Below are 16,386 nucleotides of genomic sequence, written 5' to 3'. Positions count from 1 at the left end.
TCAGTGACAGTCAAGACGGTATGTTCAGCTCTTTCGACAACCAGCCAACCACGTCTGGCCCATGAATCCATCACAATCACCAAGCTTCTTCACATACACCCCTTCCCACCTTGCTAACCCCCATCTGGTATCAGAATCGACCATTCATGGTGCTTGCACGCCCCCCCCCCCCCCCAGTCATTGGCCTCCCTTCGACGTTCCTCTGCTCCGCTAAGCGGTGGAACTCCGACGCTTCCCCTGCCGATTGTGCCCGGTGTGCCGTCCAAGGCATGGTGGGGAAGGACGGCCCTGCGCATTTTCCAGAAGCCCAGCAGAAATGCCAACAATTTAACAGCAATTAACGATAATTAACGAGAATGACCGCTGTCGCCCACGAACGGTGAACCCACGGCGGAGACGGACGGATCAGTTTGAGCGAATTACCCATATCCATATGATATGATATCCTTCGCCTCGCTGCCGATGCAGACTACCAAGTACGTACCGTTTACCCGTACGCTTTCGTCTACACTCCAGCCTTGGGCGGCGGGCCTGCAGATTCTCCAAGAATCCAACCCCCATCGAATCGACGTCCCATGCTCTGATCAGTCATCATCACCCTCGTCTTCAAGCCCCCCTGGTGGACAGCAACGGGCCCTGGACATGTAGGACCCGGCCAGCAAGAAGAATCATGGGCAAAGGAAAATCTGCTAGTCACTCGGCCGACGAGACGCCATAGATTGACATCTGGCAGCATGGCCGCCCGTTTTAGCCCCCCGAGCCTAGGGCTGTCATGCTCGCCCAGTCACCCATGCCTGTCCCCGGCTCGGACTCGCAGCGGATAAACTACCTTCATCAGCAAAAGTCCATGGCAGAGTCGCATCTTCTCCGCACCGAAGAGTTCTCGACGCGGAGCAAAGCTTGGAGACCCTGGCCAAGCCCATTGTCGAATGAAGGCCCAGGATAATTGATTTCTTGCGCCATATCAACAAATCACCGTCATCTACTCTACTGATTGGCATCGCTTGCATGCGTCCAACTCTTGTGTTTCTGCCTCTCTGCATCGCTCCATCGCTGCATCTCTCTCTACCTTTGCGTCTGTGGCTGATCAGTATGCGTCCACCGACCAACCCACTGATCGGACGGCAACTGCACTCTGCATTGTGGCACTAGCTCGGCATTTTGTCCTTTTCACCGCCTCCTGTTCATCGAGTCCATGGATGGCAAGCCTTGTATGGTTTGCAGCGTCTTCTGCCACCAGCACGCATCCTCTATGTGGCTCCTGGCAAAGTAGCGCTTGACAAACTTGGCGGGTCGGGGTGGAAGGAAAGCTAGCCCCGAGACTCCGCTAGTTCCGTGGCGAATTCGCAGTTGGACTGACTATCCACAGATCTCGAGGGAGCCTCACGGTCTCACCGGGCTGCCGGGCTTGTGGATTCTCAGAGGCCACAGAAATATAGCGGGCAGCATCGTGTGTGGGAGAGAGGGAAAAAAACACCACTTTCTGTGGGCGCCATGGCGCGAACAGTGTTGGAGAGGCAGATCTCTTTCCCTAGCCTCGAGGCTTCCGGGACACCCCATGCGTCTACTCACCGCGCTCGGCCGTCGCGGCTCGCACAACGTCCAACTCACATATGCGGGTCGGTGATGCGCACAGGGTTTCCCATTGCCCTGTCGGTCAAAGAGCCAATGGCAGCTGGCGGCCGCAATGTTTTCACCATCACACAGCGATCAGCCCGCGCTGTGCCCGCGCTGTGCCCGCGCCGTGCCCGCGCGCTGTCTGAAATTTCCCACCATCTCGACGTGACGGCGGCAGTGGGGGCATGTCAGATCAGCTATCTGCAGGGCCGATTTCGAACCCAACGTGTCTCCCTAGAGGCCTCTCTAGTTGAGATTTTGACACGTCCCGAGCGCGGGATCGTCTTTGCGCCCAAATCAAACGCGGCGGCGGATGTCGATCACCAACGAGTCTACCAGAGACGAAGCGAACGGCGTGCCCCAAATCGCTGCCTGTCGGCGACTTAACAAGTGAGATCGCTGAGGTGCCGCCCGTCCCAATGCTATGCATCATCGGCAGACGGCCAGCGTATTATGGAACGTTGCGTCTCTCAGCCCCAGCCAACGACGCACACGCATGACATTGCTGACGTTGCCGGATATGGACAAGACAGATGAGAGAAAAAAAAAGAATACTGTGGCTCCAGATCAGCAAATGCCGTTTCCCAAAGGACCCTGAGAGCTGAAATGCCCCGGTACCCGAGAAGTCCCTCCAAAGCACTCGAAAGCCAACGCACGCGGTGTGAATTTGACCGAAATCTCGCAGACAACAATGAAAGAAGGTTATTTAAGAATAGAAACCCGCCTTGCCGAATACGGCAAGATCCAGATGCCCTCAACCATGCTTCTGCATGGATATTGGGAGGAGGACACCATATTAGAGCCTCAGGCCGCAGGTCATTATTCGCCGGCCAATCGACTGAGACACACAGTAACTTCGGTCGTCGGCGGGGAGTTAAAAAAAAAAAAAAAAAGTGTGCCATGATGTGGTGCTTATGTTGTCAGAGGCTCGCTGACGCTCACATCACCGTATGGACCGAATTACGCAGACGGGCCGAGAAGCGTACGTTGATGTCAAAATGAACCAGGTTTCTTTCGACTCTGCTGCACCGCCGACCTCTAAGGCCTCGTGCGCTTCTCGTTCCTGCATTTCCTGCATTTCCTGCATCGATACTTCGGACGGTCGGGAGGTCACGTCTGGCGGCCGCTCTCCGACCTGCCTCCGACAACTGGAAGCTCCCTCCCTCTCATTTACCTCGGTTCCTTGGACCCCAGGAGAGAGCGCCCCCATCTCCAAGACTCCAACATCCCGCCCAGCAAGGCCAAACCCACTCGTGATGTCTCTTCGGAAGATTATCTCGCTGCTGCTTCACACCGCTGCTGGCCAACAAATGACAAACTCCATATCAATGTTTGGTGTGCTGGTCCTGGCGTGTCCTGTGTCATGAAAGGACATCCCTGACAGTTTGACAGGGTTGACAGGAGAGCCACACGGGGCGGTCAGGCACAAAGAAGCGGACCTCACGCGGGCCCGGCCAGAGACGAGCGACCCTTGACGCGCGCGCGCGCACTCGTCGGCCTGTGTGAAAGCTGACTTGCTGGACGACGTTGAGACCAGCCACCGCCACCACATGAGCGTCACACCCCCGAGGGCCGGCACAGACAGACAGGTTGACGATTCGTTGCTGGCTGCGCTAAGCGGTGACACCAGGTGCCTCGTGGTTTGCGATGACTATCTGAGATCTCGTTGACAATTTGGGAAAGCTGTTTATGACGAGCGCCCCCATTCACGTTTCTCATTCCAGGGCTGGAAAACCAGAGCATGGGTCAAATACCCTAGCAGCGCACGCCAAAAATGGACACGAGAAACTGCTGTTTCAGCCAACCAGAACCAGAAAGACGCCCTTCAACTCCGATCTCCCAGCCCCTTGCAGATTGGTAAAGGCATGTTCAAACAACGACAAGAGACAAGAGCAGAGATGGAGACCCTGGATAGAAGCGACCCGCGCTCAACCCCAGCGCGGCGGAGCAGACATTGATGGGGGCAGGTTGAGAAGGCTTCGGAGGAAATGCGACGAGACCTCGGGAGACAGAGATCCCCCAAGGAGATTCATTCTATTTGAGACAGAGCTCCAAAGCATCGCGTCTTGTTCTTGCTGGGTAGGGGGGATCGAATTAACGTTTTTTTGTCTTTGAATTAGTCTTCTCCACCGTCCTCTCTCACTCTGACTCGCTGCGCGCGATGCACCCGCCTACACTACGAAGTACGGAACGGATACCAAGCATCAAGGCAAGCTACGCTAGCGAACCCACCGAGGCGAATCTGGACGCCGAAGTAGAGCGGGGAAACGATCGTGGTACTTTTCTTTTCTTCTCGGACCTCCATTTCAAAAACTCTTTCACGCTCCTCTCCAAGCCCTTGGCCGTAGTGCTCCGGACGGAGAGGTCCAGCAGATATGACATAACAGCAACAACCTCAAACCTTAGTCCCAAGATCTGCTCGATTCGCCTTCATGATTTGACATCCGGTTGGCTCCGGCAGTCGTCTGAAGTGTATCGGGACACAGCCGAGGGGCACAATGTCAGCCTCCAGAGACGAGAATGGGATCATGGACTGTTTCTCAGACTCGGCAGGGACTCTGGCCATAGACAGGGGACAAGCTCAAGGGATCGATGGACACGCGAGTCGGAGAAATAACACACAAGGCAGAACACAGGCCCCCAAACGTCGCACCGAGATGGTTTGGACGCCGTGTCGTTGCTTCACCAGAAAAGCACAAACCACCAAGCACTTTTGATGGTTTGTTTTGGCAGCGGCAGCAGCAGATCCATACCATAGTGGACAGTGGATGTAGTTGGAGTTTGCCCATCAAGCCCCTGCCACGGCCTCGACCCAGGTCCTGGTAGGGAACTTGTGTGAGTGCTGTGGTTCGAAAGCTCGGACGCGACGGCACAGGCTTGAAACCATGTCTTGAATGACCGTCAGGTCTCTCTGGCTGATGCTACCTGGTATTCTGTCCTAGACCACTTCTGGCGTCGCGGAGAGTTGTAGCTTGGGCTAGGAGAGCTTTCACCTTGCCTGATGTTCCTTGGCTGTTCTCTTCAGGACGGTGTCCGCCAGCTGGGCACCTTCATTCTCGTCGTCGCCGCATCGCGCTGGCGCTTCTTTCGGCATAGCATACCACGGGGCAAGGTCCGCATGGGTGATGGGGAGCCCAAGGGGGAAGTACGCACGGATGCCCATGATCCATGACCGCATAACGTTCGCCAGTCGTTCTAGTAGACTAGAGATGGGAACAGGTAGAGATGGGAACAGGGTCCTTCCTCTTCCGGTCAGGATGGGAAACGATACAAGGACACTCCTCTTCGACAGACCAGGACCAGGGCGGGGCCGTAGCTGAGAGTTCGAGCTTCTTATCCTCCAAGGTTGTGGCATGATGGGAGTCGAACTCTCCAGCTTCTTGGACAGTTCTCGCCGCGGCAACGTCAGCTTCCAGAGATGTCGAGACGATGGTGGCAGAGACGCACTCGTCATCTGACTTGGGACGATTGCGTGTGCAACTTCGGAACGCAGAAGTTCCTGTTCCCAGGCGATCGAAAGACCACGCAAGAGCGAGGTGGGAAAAATTGTACGAAAATTGGCGATGCAGACACAGGCACGCCGCCAGCAATACACCCATGCCCGCGGAGGCTATTTGTTGGACCCAGTGCTAGGGCCACTCGATTGGGGCCATAGGGCAGGCGGTAGGTAGGTACAACAAATGGGCATCGGGTGTCGTTGGGAATGGAGAGAGCCACTCGCTGTGGGCGCACACACGGAGACAACCGCTTCCACTGCAGCCATGCTACCTATGCTGCCATGAGCCAAGGTGACGGGACCTTTGTGTAGGGTTCTGGCGACGGACGGTACTGCATGTCACCACACCCGGGGCCATAGGAAGGCAGGCAAGTTGAGTCCACATGACGATGTTGGCCTCCTAGTCGGGCTCTGACCGAATACATCACTTTTGAGTCTTGACTCCCTGAGCACCCTCTCAGCACCGGAGAGGACTAGTCAGATGCAGACCCTGCAAGCTCAAATGGCGAATGCCGAGGGCAATGGATTGTTACTCTGGGCGGTGCTCAACTCAACTTGTCTACGCTCGCCGCCTGCTATTCTCATGCTATAGGTCCTGCAATTCGGTTCTCGACGCTATTACCTAAGTCACCTGAGTCTGCCAGCTGGGCGACGGTGGTCTACCAAGCCAAGAGATGACCTTGGTGACAGCTTGACAAAGAGGCCCAGTATGGATGGGGCCTGCGAAGAGGCTTCCATCCCCAAGACCCAAACATGAAGCTTCTGCTGGCTATGGAGATGTTGTACTGGATCTCCGAGTCTGCCTGCCCCTTGACTCCTCTGTTTTCGTCTTCATCTCAGAGTCTATAGTTGGGATGGACGAAAAAAGCAGCGGATACTGCTTGCCGCCCGAGCTCCGGTCTGACGGGCCACTTTGACTTCTGCCCGAACATTGACAGTGCCTAGATTTCTTGCTGAATGGTGTCACGAAATAAAATCAAGGGCACAGGGCCAAGCTCGCATGAAGCTGAACCAAATGGTTGTCTGGGACTGGACGGTGAGCGGTGCTCTGTCATCGGCTGAGTGGGCGCGTTGCACGAGCATGTTTGCATGAGCATGAGGGTAAAGAGGATGAGAGACCGAAAGATGGGATGGGATGAATTGAGTTGGGTTGGGGGATATCGCCCATGACTGGCTCGGCAGCGTCGCAAAGAGTCACCGGCACAGACGCTGGCACAGACAAGCAGCGATGCAGTACTCGCTGACTGGCGATTGCTTCGCCTCCATCGTGTTGACTAGCTCCCTGCCGACACCTCGCCCGCAGCGTGTCATTGGACTGGATCGGGACAAGATTGGCCCCTGCCCCTATTCTCTGACCTCTGACCTCTGAGGCTCATACAGCTTCTCGGCCGGTGGTCGCGAGGTCCAGTCAAGCGAGCATCGAAAATAGAGAGGCTATACGGAGCGGTGATGGAACAGTATGGCATGGCATGGCATGGCATCAGCGGCGCGATGCAGTGATGCGATGATGGGCCGGTAGCAGGGACAGCAAAGGTAACGAAGCCATCCCCGAAGGAGACAAGCAGCGAAAGCAGCCGCGAGAGTGAGACCAGCGGCAGAATCACCAACAGCAGCAGCCTGCGACGGCGCCAGGGAGGCGAAGGTAACAGAGGCAACGGGGCCCTGTGCCAGTGCCCGAGGAGAAACCAGCCACACAGCACAGCGGATGGCTAACTGGGAAGGGCATAGCAGAGGAACGCGCTAGAAAGTCGCCAGATGGGGAGATGGTGCGGGCTTGTCTGCTAGCGCTGGAGAGCATGTTTCCGTCGGCGAACTTTGGGACGTGAAAGCAAAAGCGAAGCAAAGCGGAAGCAGCAGCTTGAGGCGCAGCAAACTCAAGGGCTGTCTCCCAGTGGTCGGTTCGGTATGGAGGGGGAGTGCGGGTTGCTTGGGGAGAGAGAGAGAGAGAGAGAGAGAGAGAGAGAGAGAGAGAGAGAGGTGCGAAAGGAGGTGGGAATTCGGCATGGACACGATGCGAGCGTACCGCAGACGACGATTCCCACAGCTGTTCAGCCCCATTATGGACTAGAATCATCATCAGCACGCGGGCGTGGGGAGAGAAAGTCTCGAGAGGGTGAGGTGAGGGCCAAAATCAGTCAGTCGCTCACTCACTCACTAACATACACACTCACACACTCTCTCTTTCACTCAGTTTCTGTTACCTACCCCCCCTTCTTTCTCTCAGTCTCTCTCTCTCTCGCTCACGCTCACTTACTCACCCGCCCCTCGGCCAGGTCGGTCAATCATCTGTCTTCTCTTGGACAGACTTGACCCCACCGCTTGTTTTCACCTCTCGGTCACTCCCACTGGCGGCCCCGAGTGAGTGGCTTCTTTCGCCCCGGCCCCCGGTCTCTCTCCCTCGCTCTGCGTTAGTTTTTTAGTTTTTTTTTGCCAGTGAGAATCGCCGCCGCCTTTTGGTTGGGGCCCAAGAAGCCGGCTCACCCACGGGAGGAGGGGCCCAGGGTTATTTTTAATTTTGGCTCTTTTTTGGGTCGACTTTTGGCGGATGAACGGGGAGATTGGCGGTGCGATGGACAAACAGCACATTGCCCAGTACAGCACAAAACTAACGTTTCGGGCGTAGTCATGTCTTTACACTCGACACTACGACCCTACTACGGCCGTCTTTGACAGATACCGACGTTGATAGACACGGTAGACGCGGAATAGCGCCGAGCGTCTGCTCGCCTAAGGAAATCCCAGACTACGACTTACCGGATGCTGGGGCAAGCTGCTCGAGTCCCGTGTCAATACACGCCCGAACATCGAGACATGATGATGGCCGTTGACATCAAGCTCATCAGACATGACAAGGAGTCTCTTAGTTAGTACCCTAGGGATTCATCCATGCCGGCGGCGACTTCGACCCATTATCTCTCCTACTGTGTATGCTCCTCTCATTCATCTTCACCCCCATTTGTTCAGTACGTACTCATCTTCTTCCGCCTTGCCGGACTCTTTTTGTAGTCGTCCCACCCTCGATGAGAAATAACTATTCTTTCACATTTAACATTCTCATTCTCTCGTCTTCACCCCCAGTCTCCCCATGCATTAAAGTACATGCACACACGCCTGCGTTACCTTGTGTACGGACACACAGCCAATCCTTACCATCCCTCACCTCACCTCTTTGGCTGACCATAGCCAGGATCCCTGCTCTTATCCCCCTTCCCATCTTAGAGTCCCATCTCATCCCAACCCATCCCATCCCTTCCTACCTATCTCAACAGGGCATCGCGATTCACTCCTGCCCCCCTACGGACGGACGACAACGGTACGGAGAGAGAAGGAAGAAGAAGAATAAGCTCCGCGACGCACAAGTCCTCACCGACACACTCCAAGCCTCTCTGTCCAACAGGCTTAACCCCAGCCGCGGACGACTGTGTCAGAATCCGCGGAAACCCTGTTTCTCGGATCCAGAACCTGCTGGATCTGTCATTACTGAGGCACTCGCTCCCTCGGTCTCTCTGTCAACTCTGGAAAGACATTCGCAGTTGGAGAGAGCAACAACATGGTGTACGAATACACTCTCACACACACCACCCTACACACACATACATAGATACATCTCGCACATCGCTGAGAGAGAGTTAATGACCCGGTACGTACGGATTTCACACTGCTTAGTCCCAGCAACGATCCCAGCACGGACGGCCCCTCCCCTCCACAGTCCACACATGTCCCTGTCCCATACATTCTCTCTCTCCTCTCATAGCCCTGCACCTTGCACCCGCACCTACTCCTGGGGTCTGCGCACCTGGACATCTCATCCACATCCACACACACACACACACACACACCCACCCTCGCCAGACGGAGGAGCACAGCTGCAGCAACCTGCACAGCACAGCTGTTTTTCTCTTTGCTTTTCCTCTGCCCTTGCTCACAGGTCATGCCCCGTTATTCCCACCCGGTGGTCATGCCTTGCCCCGATTAGGCCGGACCTGGTGTGGCACTTCTCAACCGTGTGTGCCGCCCTCTTCCTGAGCCAAAGCCAGACTGAGCCTGTGTGTGAGTGGTGTACGTCCATGTGTGTGTGTATGTGCTGTGCCTGCTGCGGCCACTGTCTCTCTCTCCTCTTGGGGACGTGAGAGGTGAGGTGCCATTATTTAACTGTATCTGTCCCCGGCCCATCTACCACCGCCTTTTCCTGTCTCCCCTCCTCTCAGCCTACATCAAACATCAAACCTCATCAGCCTCGTTGAGCTGCTCGCGCTGTCCTCAACCACATTCGCTTTTTCCTAACTCTACTCTTAGGAAGTCCTCGTTGACTCCTGTCATTCGCTTTCGCGTTCTTGTGTTTTTCTTTTTCCGCCAAAATCTCAAATCCAACCCTCCTCGAAGCCAACCTCCTCCCGCCCTCTTGTTTCAATCATTTCTCTCCCAACAAGATCATCGGAAGAGAAACAAAGCAGAACACACACAAAAAAGGAACGGAAATCCAAACCCTCCAAACCGCGCCCAGTCCTACCCCCCAGCAGCCTCGAAGCATCCATCGCCCAATACCCTGGTCTCCAGCCTCAACAACACCCGGGACTCGCTAGCTTACAACCCCGCCTATCCCACAACTCGGCTTACAACCAGCAAATGCTCCATCACTGAATATCGGTCTTCTGATCAACCACACTCGCTTTTTTCGGAAACAGAGGACTTGAGATATACAAAGGAAACTTAGGGAAACTCAGAACCCGCCCACCCACGATCGCTATTTAGTATCAGGAACTGGGAAAAGAAGAAGAAGAGAAAAGAAAGGAACCAAGGACAGAAAGAGACGTAAGAGGAATCCGCCAAATCGATTATCGAGCAAAGCGGCTTTCTTTACCAATTTTCCTGTCATCGCCTCACACCAAGCGCCTGACCAACCTGCTGCCGGTCGCTTACACATCCAAGGACGCATTTGCTCCTTTGCATCGCTTGCCCCGGTCCATCGACACTCTTCCGCAGTATTAAAGTCTAGTCTTGGGACTAAGCCTTACGCTGCTTTCCCAGTAACGATCCACCACTCGCTATCCATACACGGTCGTCTGTCCGTGTATACTTCCATGTGCGTCTTGCCTGCCTCCTCGTCTCCCGCTCGACACTGACACGTACAGTTCTTTCGTCTAGTTCATCCCCCGAGCTTACAATGGCCGGTCCTGGTGGTGGTCCTCCCCGCCGCAGTCACACCAAGTCCCGCAAGGGCTGTGAGACTTGCAAGCGCCGTCACATCAGATGCGACGAGAACTTTCCCCAATGGTGTGTACTTCATGCTTCGTTGTCGAACCGCCAACTAACACAGCCAGCCGCAACTGCACAAAGCACAAGATTCGCTGCCCCTACAATGACATGCCCATGCCCGAGGACAGGTCAACAACGCCCGACAAGCCCGACCTCATGTGGACTCCCGAAATTGAGGCAGAAATCTCGCAGTGGCAACAGACAGGACAGTTCCCGTTCCTGTCTCTCGGCATTTACCCGGCACCGAATCCCCAGTACTTGTCTGTTGAGGATCTCAGGTTGATCTACCACGTAGCATCCATCTGCAATGAGTTGTCTACCTTTGATGCCAACGGCTTCACCCTCTGGACACGCCATATCCCCACGTAAGTGAGAAACGGTCTACTCGATTCCGAGCCATGCTGACCCAGACTAGCATCATCAAGATTGGAGCGACAAACGCCTATGTCATGCACGCGCTTTTGGCTTTCTCAGCCACGCATATTGCGTTTTTGACCGACTGCCCCCTGGTGGGCAACATGGCATACGAGCACCGCGGCGTCGCCCTCAAGGGTCTGCAGGAGGCTATTGGCATGTTCAACCGCGAGACGTCGGATGCCGTCTTGGCAGCCTCTCTTGTTCTGTCGTGGCAAGCCACAGATTGGTAGGCAACTCGCAGCAACCATCCGCTATGCAGTACACGCGCTAACGCAAAAATTGCAGGCGAAGCTGGACCCAGCTCATGCAAGGAACCTCATCGGTATGTTGTACACAGGAAGCCGCCTGGTTTGAGGGCAACTGCTAACCCGTACCCTCTAGGTCATTGAGGCCATGGACTCCTGGAAGCACGAGTCCCAATTTGGCGACTTCATCGCCGAGAGCTGCACATTTCCAACCGCTCCCGCCTCTCCCAGTCCGGATCACAAGCCGAGCCAGCCACGCAAGGAGGACATTGACGCCTTTAACCGCACCCTGAGCCAGCTCCAAAAGGTCGAGGCCCACCTCAAGCACAATAAGGAGGACACCAAGTCAATCCAGCAGTTGATCAGCTTCCTCAAGGGCGCCCGCAAGGTCAGCCCCGCGTTGTCCGTCTCCCAGCAGTTTGAGCGCCTTCGTCCCCTGCGGACGTGGCTCTTCTGGCTGCCGGTCATGTACCTCAAGCAGACGGGCGGGTCGCCCAGCGCACTCATCATCATTGCCTACTACTACACAGTGGCCCTGATCATGGAGCGTTTGTTCACTGAGATTGGCGCCGCCTACTTTGGCAGCTTGTCCATCGGCCCTGTCGAGGAAATCGCCCGCCGCCTCCTTTCCATCAACATCTCGGCCAACCACGACGGCGACCTGCAGACTCCCCTGACGCTCATGGAGTTCCCCATTGATACGGTCAACGAGTTCCGCTCGAGGATGGGTTGGATCCAGCCCGCGAGAACGCCCTCGTTCCCGCAGTTCAACCCTCCCAACTTCTACATGAACGAGCCGGTTCCCCTGCCTCCCGTCAGCGACTCGTATCTGCCATATGGCCACAACCCTGCCTTCAGCTACAGTGCCGAGTCCCTGCAGATGCTCAATGCCGAGTCAGCGCCACCCAGCAACGTCTCCCCCCTGGTGTTGTCGTCCCCGTACGTCAACTCGCAGTACCTCAACATCCCCAGCCCCAACTACGGCGGCTACAGCCCGGCATCTTCGACATTTGAGGGCTCCGTTGCGTACAGCGACAACGAGGAGTACGGCTCGTACGAGAGCTATGACATGAGCGGCGTGCCTACCCCCATCGTCGGCGGTTCCCACAACTTTGGCGTCGGGTTCGTCTCTCCCACCACCCAGCAGCCCGTGTGGATCTAGAAAGGCCCTGCCCTCCCCTCCATGGCACCCTCGATAACCACTACGGCTCAAATACAATTGTCGCTTGGAAAGAATGCCGGATTGACCGCCGCTCAGGATGCCCACCACCCCTACCTACCCGCCACCGGAGGATTCCAACGTCCTGGCTTCATCTTCGCTCAACACGTTGCCCCCATCCCCGTTCCTCCACCCCGAACTCTTCGGCATGCTCCCCCTTCCCGAGTCACCAGTTCCTCGCGGCATGCCTCTCCCACGTCACCGGCACACACCATCCTCCTCCGTCTCCGTCACGGGCGACTCTCCCATGTCGGTCAGCGCACCTTTCCCACCACGCAACCAACAGCGCGTGCCATCGACACCGACCTTCCAGTTCAACAGCGAGAAGGGCAAGGAGCGCGAGACATAGGCTTTTCTCTGCCTGCTCCCTGTTTCCATATCTCCACCACCTTCAAGTTCTTTCTCATCACCATCGTTTGGGACCCCCTTTGATTTCGAAACACCCTTTAATAATACCTGCTGCATCGACACAATTACGCCAATGTACACTACACACTCCTTTCGAGAGATCAACCGGTTGATCCGGGGGCGCCAGCCGCCGCCGCATTGCCACGACTATCCTTTTTATTATCACCAACTACATACGACCTCAACGGCGATCAACTGCCTCACCATTAAATCTACGACGACACTCCTTCCTTAATTATCGAAGATGATACCCCCGATCCACCACAAACAACCATAGACGTTCCCTACTCTCACCGGCATATCGGATGATACCCAGTGCATCACACTCCTTTTTATGACTTGACGACAACAGAAGAAAAAGCATCTCGAATTATAGAGAGACGGGAAAGAAAAAGAAAAAAAAGATTCACACACACACACACACACTCCTTACGGATTACATTGGCACTCTACAATCCAAACTTGCATAGCGATTTGTTTTCGTGTTTGATGCAAAACACACCACCAACACAACCCACACACGGCGTTACAAAGGAGTTCAACAACACAACAACACAAGGGAAATACTTGGATGGATGGGCTCGAGAACCTCCAAACTGCATTGGGCGGAGTTTACACGTTTGTGCTGATATGATCTTTTTGATTTTTATTTGATGTACCGCGACGAAGGCTTGCCTCTCGACGGACTTCTTTTTTGCTGCAAACTGAGGACAAAAGAGTTTTGGATTTAATGAGTTTTGTACTCCCTTCTCCCATTGGAGAGAAAAAGGAGATGATATTTGAAGCGTCGGGATTTTTTGTAATGAGCTTTTCACAAGGGGGTTAGCTTTAGCTTTGCAGCACTTGCGCTTGGGGTCTTGCTGCCGCAGCCCCCCTCTTCACTGAGCGAGGGGGGAATTGGGCCTGTTTCGGTGCGTGGAAGAAATATACAAACCAGTTTGAGGACGCGCATTACTTTGGCCTCCTTTCTACACTGTGATACAAGCTCTCACTTGGCCTCTTTGCCTCTCTCTCCCTGCCTTTAACCAACTATTGGGTTTATGACATGTCACTAGCTGGATCGAGGTAAGATCCAGGTAGCTGGGAGTGAGTAGTCTGTTGCGACTGGTTTTCATTTCCCTGTTTTTTTTTTTCCCACGAAGCAGGCCAGAAGAAGTCCGACAGGGTGGGGGGAGGGGGGGTGCGTGCCTCTCGTAGGTATGTTTGAAATGTTTGGGAACTGTGCCGGATCGATCTAGTTGAAATTATGATATGTTACGGCCGACGACGCGGGGGGGGGGGGGGGGGGAGGCGAATGCGCGAATGATCAGGGGGGGGGAGCAGGATATTTGCTTTTCGTGTTGACGAGGTCTAGCGTTTCGTTGGCGTTGAAGTTTACCATGCGGTAGCGTTGTTACTTTGCGTGCTTTTGCTGCAGCTGCAGCTGGTGCTTTTCTTTTCTTGATTTTTTTCCTACGCTGTCGGAACCGAAATGTTATCTGTAATTGCCTATCTGCAATTCTTGCGTCTCTATCCTATTCCTGTACTTTTTCTTGTCTGGTTTAGGAAGTCGAATGCGAAAAGTGTATCCGTATTCCGACGCTTGCCATGCATTCTCTTTTGGAGGGTTGGTTGCTCATCCATGATCTAACCCGCAGGACTGCAGGGAGGAAACCAGGGTGCGAGCTTCTTTGGGTAGGAGAGGGGGGTGATCGTCGTCTGGGTTATAGATTCCCATGTCCGTGAGATTGTCTCCCGTCTGTAGCTCTTTGCGTGCTTTCGTGATTGCCTCGTTGCTTATTCCTTCTGACTTTGTCTCGATATGGGGGGGGGGGGAGACTGGACGGTTTGAGGATGGTTGGGGAGACAAGGTTGGACGTTAGACGTTCCGGGTTTCTTTTTGTACTATGTATTGTATGTACGGGATATGAATGGCTAGCTTTGCTGGTTTGACTGGCTGCTTGTTTAGTTTAGTTGGTAAGAGGCGGAGAATTGCATATGATCGGCCAAGAAGTGACCTGACAAAGTAAGGCGAAGCGAGGCGAGGCGAGGCGAGGCCCAGCTGGTGGGGGACTAGATGCGGTTTTGCTTCCCTGTCAGTTCATCGGGGTTTGACGGCACGGCGGGTTGATGAGGGATGTGGATCATGAATGGAGGAGAGGAAGATACGAGGCTGGAGATTACTGCATGATGATAACGGCGGTGATGATGCTAGACATGCAACGGCCGTATAGAAGGGGGTTAGGATGGTCATTTTTGATGTATTGGCTGGCTAGGCTGGAGAACCATGCATGCCAGGTAGCAGAGAGTCACCGATATGGCTAAGACTCGGCCATTAAACGTCTTCAATCTTGGAAGTATCTCGTCTTTCTGAGATTGCTGGTCTATTTTATCGTAAGCTCTTCGGTTGCTGTCCTTTTCACCTCGACTCCTTGGAGTCCACTAACCGTTCTACGTGTTTCCTCTAGGAAATGAGCAGATGGATCGACCGGTTAGGCAGGTTTTCTCCGGGCGGTACTCCATAGTCGTGAGAGTGGGGTACCCCTACAGACCTCGTCGGGCGATGGCCTCTTCGTGCCCGGTTGTCTTCGATCCGATAGGGCCGTCTACATTTGACTAGAAGCTTGGGTCTGGCTGGGCATACTTCTGGGAGGAGGCGATTTTCACTTGAACAAGAAGCGAATGATCAATGAAGCTCCAAGACTTTGATAAGCCTATCACTCGGAGTGGATGTTACTATTCATTAGCTCCTGGTGACGCTCCTCGAGATAGGGGTTCTGTTAAATGAGGAAAGGGCATGGCCTCAGGGGTTTGCTGATCAGTCATTATTTTCGCGTATCCATATGCTGAGTTGACTTGTCCTTGGAGTTGTGATTGCGATCTAGGCCCCTGATAGAGTCCGCTGGTTTACCACCTGTGAAGATGACTTCGAACAGACTCATAGACCTCCATACCTCAAATGTGCTGAGTTTGTCACTGTGGCCTGCCAAACGTCAACAATGCTTCTCTCGCTCTTTTCGTTTACTGGGCCTTCTCAATCTCAAGCCTGTGAATGGAAACGGGGCAGCTGCGTTGAGCACGTATGCTACGGTCTTGCAGTTGACATACTGAACCAGACGAAAAATGATTCCTAGCATGATAGGTCAACTATATGTAGAGATAGAGAGTGAAGGCGGACATGATTCTCTCAAGTCCATCGCATTATCGTGTGTATTAGCCATGCGCCAGCTGGGTCTTCTTCGCAGCTGCTTGATGCCGACGAGCGAGCTGTCCTCACTATCAGAAACTCTGGCCATTTTAATACTTATCCTCCGACAAAACAGGAGTTATAGCTCATGGCACTGCTAGTAGTCACTGCCTACGTATTCGCTTCCAATATACTTTACCCAGGTAGCGATCATGAATACTGAGGTCTTACTTATTGAACTCGGTCTGCATGGCTTTTGGAGACGAAATGTCGATGAAATATGAGGGCTTCGTGACCCAACATCTCCGCCATAAACGGATCCAGGCTTAGCAGAATGGAACCCAACGACAGTACTTCGAATTGTTGCATGGGTTTACTGGCGAGAGTGCGCCGTGGGAATAGGGGATCTTGTCTTTCTGTCTTCAAAGGTGAGAATCTCGTCGTTCTCCTTTTCGCGACCATCTCAACATATGTCATACACCCTTTGCTGAACCCTCTTCCTCATGATCGGCCTTAAAAAGCTCGATCGTATCTTCAGGAAAGAGTTCGTTTGAGTTCGCAC

General features: G+C 54.2%; 3 protein-coding genes across 3 annotated transcripts; all 3 read left to right on the top strand.

Moving 5' to 3' along the window:
• The first annotated feature begins 3,569 nt into the window (after nucleotides 1-3,569).
• BDP81DRAFT_90433 (uncharacterized protein) lies at nucleotides 3,570-4,420 on the top strand. The gene has a single exon (XM_060596475.1). It carries the CDS (start codon nucleotides 3,779-3,781, stop codon nucleotides 4,232-4,234), a length of 456 nt encoding a protein of 151 aa, XP_060450935.1. The 5' UTR covers nucleotides 3,570-3,778; the 3' UTR covers nucleotides 4,235-4,420.
• A 5,855-nt stretch (nucleotides 4,421-10,275) lies between these two features.
• BDP81DRAFT_497896 (uncharacterized protein) lies at nucleotides 10,276-12,193 on the top strand (the record flags this gene model as incomplete). Its single annotated transcript, XM_060595457.1, has 5 exons — nucleotides 10,276-10,387; nucleotides 10,435-10,734; nucleotides 10,785-11,012; nucleotides 11,072-11,108; nucleotides 11,168-12,193. Coding segments are annotated over 5 exons (1,703 nt in total), but the record flags the coding sequence as incomplete, so codon positions are not given.
• Nucleotides 12,194-14,013: 1,820 nt separating this feature from the next.
• BDP81DRAFT_416735 (uncharacterized protein) lies at nucleotides 14,014-14,464 on the top strand (the record flags this gene model as incomplete). The annotated part of the gene is made up of 1 exon (XM_060589562.1): nucleotides 14,014-14,464. A coding segment is annotated over exon 1 (154 nt), but the record flags the coding sequence as incomplete, so codon positions are not given.
• Between the last annotated feature and the right edge of the window lie 1,922 nt (nucleotides 14,465-16,386).

The sequence above is a fragment of the Colletotrichum phormii genome (genome assembly GCF_030913505.1).
Source record: "Colletotrichum phormii strain CBS 102054 chromosome Unknown BDP81scaffold_2, whole genome shotgun sequence".
Classification (NCBI taxonomy): Eukaryota; Fungi; Ascomycota; class Sordariomycetes; order Glomerellales; family Glomerellaceae; genus Colletotrichum; species Colletotrichum phormii.
The sequence above is the reverse complement of the archived record's forward strand: the minus strand, read 5'-3'. Positions and strand labels throughout refer to the sequence as shown.

Bases quoted from the DNA above. Each gene is read 5' to 3' on its own strand.
- BDP81DRAFT_90433 (XM_060596475.1), top strand. From the start codon at position 3,779: ATGCACCCGCCTACACTACGAAGTACGGAACGGATACCAAGCATCAAG.